This window comes from Scleropages formosus, chromosome 18 (assembly GCF_900964775.1).
Source record: "Scleropages formosus chromosome 18, fSclFor1.1, whole genome shotgun sequence".
Taxonomy (NCBI): Eukaryota; Metazoa; Chordata; class Actinopteri; order Osteoglossiformes; family Osteoglossidae; genus Scleropages; species Scleropages formosus.
Genome location: NC_041823.1, coordinates 20,526,433 through 20,536,253, shown reverse-complemented (window position 1 = coordinate 20,536,253; position 9,821 = coordinate 20,526,433). Strand labels below are relative to the sequence as shown.

General features: G+C 40.3%; 1 protein-coding gene across 1 annotated transcript; it reads right to left on the bottom strand.

The window, feature by feature from the left end:
- Nucleotides 1-3,171: 3,171 nt before the first annotated feature.
- Nucleotides 3,172-6,920, bottom strand: LOC108922175 (carcinoembryonic antigen-related cell adhesion molecule 5-like). The gene is made up of 6 exons (XM_018732144.1): nucleotides 6,849-6,920; nucleotides 5,767-5,790; nucleotides 5,219-5,467; nucleotides 4,717-4,980; nucleotides 4,228-4,494; nucleotides 3,172-3,372 (listed from the first exon to the last, which is right to left on the bottom strand). The coding sequence occupies exons 1-6, from the start codon at nucleotides 6,904-6,906 to the stop codon at nucleotides 3,260-3,262; spliced, it is 975 nt and encodes a 324-aa protein (XP_018587660.1). The 5' UTR covers nucleotides 6,907-6,920; the 3' UTR covers nucleotides 3,172-3,259.
- Nucleotides 6,921-9,821: the final 2,901 nt, after the last annotated feature.

The following is a 9,821-nucleotide window of genomic DNA, read 5'->3' as shown; positions in this document are numbered from 1 at the left end:
GATTTTTATCCACAATGTGCCAAATAATACCTGTTTGTGCTCATGCAAATTTTACTGATGTCATCATCTGTGTGCATATCTGTCTGTTGAAGGTACAACAGTAAAGTCCGCTGGACTTTAACCACTTCTGGCACCTTAGAGTGTTAACAGGATAAAGTGAAAGATGATAAGCAACAGCTAGTATTTGGAAGAATAACGGTACAGGTATAAAATCAGTTTTCATAAATGTTTTGAAAATGTTTTCATAAACCATATAGAACAGCACTTGATAGTCCCACATCAAAGAGCCCTTTGTATAGGGCCTAACCAAAGCGTTGTGGCCATTGACCCATAAAACCAATACAAATGCACTGCAGCCCACATATTCAAAGTGGTTAACCTAAGAGACAGTTTAGGTGGAATATAAAGAAAGTAAAGTGCACACAATTGCAATGAGTAAAACTGAAATCGCGTTCATGCTGGGATCAAAAGTTATCAAATCACAGACACCTTGAGAGGTGAGGTTACAGTAGTAGTCTATTCACTGTGGAATGACTCCTGAACTTGCAATATAGTTCAAGTTTTTTATTTTAAATATATATATATACTATATAAATATTTCAAATTCCCCTCCTATGCAATGTCCTCTGCTGTCCAGTGAAATAAAATATGTAAGATGATGCATTATTCGCACAGGTTCCCAGCTTGTGACTTTCTCCCTAAAAGATGGATAAAAACACATACTTTTATGCTGCACATGCTTTGTAGTAACGATCCTCTATAAATAAATACAGTATTTGTGATGTGTGATGCTCTCCTGAAGGACATTCATTTATTTTTTCAGTTGTTTCTCTTCTATTTAAACTCACCATAAAGTTACTTACTGGCAGTTCAGAGTATAATATTTTTGCATGGATATGGAAATGTTTTGGATAAAAGCATCTGTGGAATTAATAACTGAAGCAAACGAAGGGGTGAAAAGCCCCAAACACAGCATCTGTAATCACAACATATAAACACATCTAAATTATGTTTATTCCTTTAGATGATGCTTATCTCCAAAACAATTTAGAAAGTTGAGCTACCTACAATTATTTAACCCTTCATATAGCTAGTTAATTTTTACTAGAGTAGTTGGGAGTAAGGATCTTACTCAAGGGTACTAAAGCTAGAGGTGGCATTCAGACCTGTGACCTTCAAGTCCAAAGGCAGCAGCTTATGTCCAGATGTGTCCTTTGTGTGAAAAAGACACACTCAGATATACTTCTGCTTCTACTATGTCTTTAAACACTCCAGACCCTATCGAGATGTTTAAGTGTGTGTTGTTGCGCTGGCCAGAACACTCCTTTGTGTGTCTGTCACATGCTGTGCTTCCCTCAAGGTCAGTAAGTACTTCCCATTCAGCTGTGGACTCTGGAAATGCAGTCAGCAAAGTATGTAGAGGTGACATTTTGACATGAACAGGGCGTAACTAGGCATGTGGGCGGAATTAACTTTAAACACCTTTATGACGAAATATAGAGAAATCCACAACAAAACACAGCTGGAACGGAAAAAGGCGTATCAGGTGAGCAAAGCAAAATGAATTTAAAAATATGCCACTCAAATTCCAGCCGCAAAACACATTAAAAGCCAAAAGTCCTCTTCAAAATTCAGAAAAGTCCTTAGTAAATTGACCACAACTGGTGCTCATTTCCTCAGAGTCCTCCCTCGAATGGGGCTGTGGCCTGGGCTTTTTCAGGTCTATGCTTCCCCGCATCCTAAAGAACCTGAGCACAAGGATGTTCATGAGGATGTGATTTAAATTAGAGATGGTTTCGATTTTTCCAAATTCCGAAAGCAGCGTCAAAATACCAGGAAGGAACCGGTAACGCTCACAACAACTAACTGACATAGCTGAAGAACGCTGTCTTCTGGACTGTGTTGTCGAAAACTGCTTGGCAGGTTTTTATACCATCATTCCAAATTGTCTTGGCCTTTCGAAATAGCCATTTAACACAATATACTTACTTTTGGCAATAACTGTAAAAATGGTATTTCGGAAGGTATTGATTGAATCACACGGTCATCTTGTGTGCAGATAGCGAAGAATTGAAGGATCCGTCTGAGCCTTTTCCAACTATAGAACAATGAAAGGTGAAGGTGAGTCGGCTCAAAGGTGGAGGCATCTAGGGGCGAGGTGAAAGCTGAAAGCACAGGCCAGTCGCCTGCAATGGCAGCAATAAATGAGCTGGCAGGGTTAAGCAGCCGTGATTGTTTTCTAGAAAATGTGGTTATCCTTGATATGAGGAAAAAGATGACGTGTTCCTTTTCAGCAATCACTCTCGGGGTTTAGTCACGGAAACCAACAGAAAAAAGGCTCACAACATAATACATTTTAACAACGATTCAGTCCTTCATTATTTTGTACTTCACTTTTTCATGCACCGGTGAAGGAAAGAAACATTTTCAAACCACTTTTACAAGAGACAGATAGTGAACATAAAGAATGAAGGGAAAAATTCTGAGCCCTCTTTTTACAGGAGGGGAAGTGAAACTATTCTGGAGGTATTTTGCAAAATTTTTCAAAGTGCTACAGTTAACGTCAAAGACCCGAGGACCCATGTTGCGCTTCTGCATACAGTTCAGGGAGACAGCTGTTGAGGGGGGACAAGTAAGTGGGCTCCTCTTTCCGTCACTCCTGGCTGCAATGCTGTGGTATTGGAGGATAACAGCACTAGTGGCACATGGGACTCATATCAGCTGTAGTGTGTTATGCTGCTTCAGCCTTGCTTTGGTCAGTTGCTAAACTGGAAAAGAGGATGAAGATGTGAGTCATGAAGCTTTTTTCAGCGTGCTTCATATAGAGAAGTTTGTGAAATAAATACATTGGGGGTCAAGGACATGGACTGTCAACCTGAAGTTTACCTATTGAAAAAACTTACCCTGCCTCAACATAAATACCCTGGTGTATAAATGGATACATTAAAACATATAAAATTACTGTAAATATAATTTTCTTTGGGTAAAAGTGTCAGCTAGATAGTGTATTATTATTATTATTACTTTTAAAAATTCCCCTACATGATAATTGTATGTCTGTATAGCAAAGCACAAAACACACATTAAAAATATAAATTGTTAAAACCTTTAAATTGATTTAGTAAAGGAATTTTAAAAACACCGATTGATGTAACTGAACTATGAACGGAAGCTGTTTTATTGTACAGTGCTTGACAAATGGAAACATGAGAGCAAGGAGTCGGCTGCTTTTCCCTCCAGAATCGTTGAAGCGCCTCCTCTAGGAGTTGAACCGGAAGAGCAGAACCACAATGAGGGCCACTCCTAGGATGATGTTGGGCTTCAGCATCTCGCATCCCGAGTCAGGTCCCTTTGTGGAAGTCGGTGCTGTAGCTACAAATCAGTCGGTCATAGGATTGCAGTCAATGAAAATAAATATAGAGACAGCGTTCTTTTCAATGTCACATATAGATCATTTGGAATCAGGTGGGAACTGGAATTCTTGTCTGAGAAAGAGTTACAGCCGTGAATACCATTACAGCTATCATACAGCTATTTTAACTTTTGGTCTTTGAAGATATTTGTCTTATTGCCAGCAATAGGACTTTGCTGTTTGTCTTACTCACTCTGAGACATTCTGCCAGTCTTTTTAATTCAGAGGGCGATGCACTAGTATTTGGCAGCCCATTTCTCTGGAGCTTCCGTTAACAAATGTTTGAAAAGGGAATATTTATAGGAATGGCAATAACTCCATGCGTTGACAGTGGGACAGACTTCGAGATGAAGGTCACAACATGCTCTGGACTCCATTTGACATAAATCGTTTTTCAAAAACCAAGCTAATTAAATAACAAATCTATTTGAGGGTTTACCACCACAACACATCTGGCACTTGATTGTTTTGATAATGTTTGTATTAAAATTGAGATGTATGTTGCTCTGGAGAAAAGTATCTGGTAGATGAACAAACGCTAAAGATCTGGTCCAATTTCCCGAAAAATTTTTTAAAAAATTCTTCACTGTTTCTGTTATCAGTCTATCAGTAATATCTGTATGACATTTGAACTACATAATTCCTAACCCTTCCCAACTGGATGAGTTTTATGGACTTTGAAACTCTTTTCGCTTAGTTATTGATTATCATTGATTACAAGTGAGATTGGCGGATGTTGTAGTCCTCCCTTGCCCCAGTAGAGAGCGGTAGAGATCAGTGGTTTCTTCTGTGGACCATGCCATGTGGAGCTTTACCTGTGACTCTCACGCTCTTGGAAGCTGTGGCTGACCGCTGAGCGAGAGGAATGCTTGCAACGCAGCTGAGGTTTTGGACAATGTTCGGTCTGTCTGGGGTCCATCGCATCACTCCCTGGCGGATGGCTAAGGAGCCGCTGGGAAAACCCTGGTTGAAGGTCCAGTGGATGGAGCAGCTGTCGGAGCAGTTGGTTATGCACTCAAACACGTGCTCTTTCCTCACCTCTGCTGTGTCTGGACCACTTATTCTCACATCCAATGGCACATCTAGTATAGGCAAACAACATATGGTGTGTCACGTTCACTTAAATGAGATGTAACACAGTAAAAATCTGTTTCACGTTCCCCTGAGAGAATAAACATAGTGCTATTTTACTTGAGGTACAGGTATAAAGGTTAAACGGCACCAGCGAAGTGTCATGAATATATAAGTTATGTGTCAAGTCACCACTGAGAGTTTGCTAATCCTTGCTACTGCACCATACTCACAGGTGAGAAAGTACTCAATGCTTTCAATGATTATGTTCCCAGTGGGAATATTGCACTGATAATGTCCACCATCAGATGACAGCAGTGAGCTGAAGGAGAGAGTGGAGTTGTCCTCTGAAAGAGACATCCGTGGGTCAAAGGCCAGAGCCTCTCCGTCCTTATACCAGAGCACCGTGGGCAGCTTCCTGGGGCCCGTACACATCAAACTGTAGGGCTCATTCAGCTTGGGTTCTCTGTCTTTCAGGGGCTGGACTGAGTACGGATCTGTAACGTGAGCACAGAGGTAAAAGATGCAGGTTAAAATGCCAGTCAAGTGCAGTAGGTATTGTCATCGGGGCAATGCAGTCAGTTCCTGGAGTAAAAAACACTATTGTCCAGTCCTATAGTGCTGCAAAAAACTATAAATAGGTGTCTGAAAAGAGCTAATTTTTCCACCTCCTGCCACGTGAGTGCTTTGGCCCTGTTTTTCAGATGAAGGAGCAAGCGGCAACGGTCCTCGTACTTGTCACGGTCACACGTTCGGTGGTGGTGGAGGATTCGTTGGTTCCTGTGTTGAAAGCTGTGCACTGCAGAAGGAGGGTCGAGACACTGGCTCCAAGCGTGAGCTCCAGCACCCCCCCGTGTACCGTTTTACCTCCCACGGACCACACGTAGTTGCACTGGGGGTCGCATCTGGCTGAGCACTCAAACTGTGCCGTCTCCCCAGTCGTCACCTTGCTGGGTCCACGAATTAAGACGAAAAGCACGCTTCCTGAAAGGGACACCTGACACATGAGCCCCTTGGATGTCCTCACTCCATGTGTCCTTGTAAGCATAAACACACTGGAAAACATCAAGTGACAGTCTACCGTCTAAACCTGTTACTTCATTATTTAATAGCAGGAGCTTTTCTTATTTTTTCACATGTTGCAATGAGAGCATGCACTACTACCATTGGTCTAAAATTGTTTAATTATAAATCAAAAGAGGTTCTGAGTGGCATATAAATGATGATAATGAGCAGTTAACAAAACTCTTCTTTTCACTCTTAAAAAATTCGGAGAGACTCACCTGAGACATAGAAGTGACTGGTTCCTGTTAACAGTTGGAAAAAAAGAAGAAAAGTAAATTTACCATACTGCACTTTTATTTAGCAGACACCTCTACCTGGAGTGACATAGCTGAGCTGCAGATTTACTGCTTTACCTAGAATTTTGCCTTCCCTTGAGTTTAGCTCTGTCTGTCAATCAAGCTATTTATATTAAATGTCTATGTCTATCTTCCACAGAATATGACAGCCCTCCTGGTATGCTGCCTGTTGTTTTTGTGCTTTTGTGCCGTTTTCCCATGCAAGAAAGGTAAAGCACGGAAGTTCTCGGTTCTGGCTCTGTTGTGGTGGAATGACCTCCCCCTCTCACTCAGAACTGCTGAATCTCTGTCCACATTTAAAAAGGGTCTAAAAACTCATCTCTTTCAGACTCACTTCGCCCACGATCTCAAGTTCGTGTAAGGTGTAAATGTTCATGCACCATAACTTTAAGATCATGCCCGGATAAGCCTTTACCCAGCTACTCCTGTAATGTACGTAAATGTTTGTGCATCTCCAAAAAAAAGAAGAGGAAGGTGATCAGGAATCGTCGAGATTCCGAATTTTATGCAACTGCTCGTGTGATGAACATTGGTGCACGTGGTAGAAAGAAACAAACTACTTAAAAATCACACGTCTGCAGCTATATCTCTTTCTCCCAATGTAATGCACAAATTGTATTTGCTATGAGATGTATGTCGCTTTGGAGAAATGTGCTGAATGAAGATATTTTAATGTAATGTAAAATGGCTCTTGGGAATATAACACCATTAATCATGACTCACTCACTGCTAAAACACATATAGGAACCTTCTTAGCAGCGACCCCGTTATTATTAAGTGTTTGTGGATTTTAAGCAGTATTTAAGTATTTGTTATGTATTCGAATAAAAGATTAAACAAAGACCAAAACAGTGCTTCTATAAATTTAAAAGGCGTACGGTTCGGACTCCCTATTTATTTAGATTGTATAGGTCCAAAAAGGTTGCATATGTCCAAGATGGTCTATCTGTGTGTGAGTGTGTGTCTCTAAGTGTGGTTAGGGCAGTAAGAGACAAGGAGATTACCTGTGAGCACCAGCAGGACAAGAGCAGAGAAGGAGGCTAACTTCAGATGCATGGCCATAGCATCTATCTGTGAGTGGCACCAGCGTTGCACTGTGCAATCTTACAATTTATACTGACGTTTCACAGGTCGTGGAAATGTGAGCGCTTCGTTAATGTCGACATTTTCTACTTCCCCGAGTCTATGGCAACTTGCTTTCCTTGTTTTTTCCGTTTTTTTGCAACTTGTATTTTTCAAGTCAAGAGCTAGAAAAAGGGTAACCACAGAGCCTGCAGCCATTATGGGGCACATTTAGACACTAAGAGTGTAAAAAGCAGTATTTTCACTCTAGCAGAGTATATCTCGAAAGACTTTGGACCAAAGACCACTTGGTCAAAGGAAAATATACAATGGACCACTTATTTTTGTAATTTTGTAAATTTGTAACTTACGCCTTATGTTTTCTTTCTTTAAATCCTTATAATATATAATTTATGTCTTAGGCTGCTGGGAGGATTCACAGAGTAATAATTTCATTGTATGGTGTAACAGACTGTTTACTGTACATATGATAATAAACTCTTGAATCTTGAATCTTATGGCTTATAGCCAATTCTTAGCATGAAGTCCACATGAATGTTATGTTTTACTAAATCCTACTAGTCTCACATAAAATGCATATTTTGCAAAGTTCTTCATTAATCAAGAGACTTATGTGTAATTGCTTTTGATGCGATATCAAGGCAGTGATATCTAGCTCTAAGTTCTCAAAGCTGGAGAGCTTCAGTTTCATGTCAAGCTCAATTTTTAGTCATTTCCTCTTATTTTTTTAATATGAGTCAACAGACTGGAATTGATGTTACTAAATTAACAAAGGTTCTCATCACTCAACATGGAATAATACCATCTACCTAGACTTTATTTGGTCTTTCTCCAATAGAGGGAATTACCTCCTCATTGATATAAAACCTTTCCTGCACAATTGACAACCCTCAACTTACTAGGTTTAACCTTCAGCTTAGTTCACTTCCAATTATCATTCAACTTGGACAACAAATGACGACTACAAGAGGTTGTAGCCATAACTGCCCGCATGTCATCCATTAATGCTTTAATGGGAGGGAGGCCTTTGCCACCAACAACCTATTTGGCAACCTTCATAGTAACCTAGTATAAATTTAACCATGTGGTAGCACAACAAGTAGCCCTGCGGCCTTATAGCTCTTGCGTGGTACAAAAGAACATGGGTTTGATCCCTGCTCAGTCTGTGTGGAGTTTGCATGTTCTCCCTGTGTCTGTGTGGGTTTCCTCCAGATGCTCTGGTTTCCTCCCACACTCCAAAGGCATGCTGTTCAGGCTCTCCGATAATGTGTGAGTGACAGAGAGAGTGTGTTCCACTGATGTATGGATGAGTGACCCAGTGTAAGTAGTGTATCTAGCAGTGTAAGTCACCTTGGTGAATAAGGTGTGTGGGCTGATAACACTACATAGAGTTCAATGGAAGTTGCTTTGGAGAAAAGTATCTGCTAAATGTAAACCTTCATTGCCATTGTGAAAGCCAACAGTGAAATTGTACCTCCAGCTGTAATTCTAGTTTCTAACAAATACCAAGGTGTCATGTAACTTCTTGTACTAAAAAAATGGAGTATCCCCAAAATAGTCTTTCACCAGCCTTGTAACACTTTCAGGGCTCAGTGTCAGTTAAGCTATTTGCCTTTAAACATACTGCCACAGCACTTGAGCTGCGGTGGGTGTAAGTTTGAAATCCAACTCTGTCTATACGGAGGTTTTTCTCCATGTTTGTGTGGGTTTTTGCTGGGTGCTATGGTTTCCTCCCATAGTCTAAAGACACGCAGTTCAGCTGAAGTGGACACTGATTTGGATTCAATCTTGGGTCTAAACCCCTGGACCCGAGATATTCAACCCCTGAAAAAGTTTGTGTACCCAGGACATATGAAGGACAAGCACTGGCAGCTGTAACACTGTGCTGCCTCCATTACATAGAAGTAATGCTTAAACTTTCAGACGTTTAATAATTTTTAAAGAATAAAACTCAGCATCTAGGAAAACAGAATTAAATGAATTTTTGGCTACATTTTTCAAAAAGTACAAGGCTAAACTGAAGATTTCATTCTGATATGCTCATATGCCAAAAAATGAACACTCCAAAGAAGTGCTGCAACCCTGATTTTGACAAGCAGTTAAGGAAAAGCAACTGAGTGAGTTTCATGCTTCATGAGTGCCATTCTTTATATTATTTGCGCCATCTGACACCAGTAATTCTTCCAGGAAGGTTCATTTGTGCAAGTGGGGTCTTGTAACGGCGTTGCCAGTTTTTTTTTTTTTTTTTTGCATAAGCACAATTTGAGAAGTGTTTGACCTGCCTGTTGAACTTTAGTCAGAGTTGAAAATACATGAGAATAATCCATCTGACAGTGGCATGCCTGCATAAACATTTTCACTTATACATCCATGAGGACTGAAATTCTCCAGGAGAAATCGCCCTGTTGTTGTGGGATTCATTTATTAAGTGTTTAAATGTTCCATTCAATTTATGGCGTATCACATCACGGGCAGGGCTGCTAATACGAGTGAGATAATTTTCAAGAAGTGTTATTAGGTATGGTAATCCATTTACACAATAGAGAACATGTTGAAAATGGATGTGATGCTTTATCAGAACATGAGCAGAAATAAAGTTTGTGCACAATGAAAACCAGTTAAATGTAAGTACTACGTATTTCAGTCAAAACTGCCTACTTCTTTTTTGTTTAGCTGATGATCTTGCTCTGATCCGCAGCAAATTTTTACCCATTTATTCAACAGATGATTTGACACAAGTTACTCAAGACATAAACTGTCCAAGTTGGGAATAAGGTACCAGGGTTTCTGCGTTGTAATGGAGTGTAAGCGGTTATGGCTAAAGTACCTTCAAAGGGAAGATATGGGATTCAACATAAATCAATACTGTAAACCGGATTTGAAACGATGGTTTG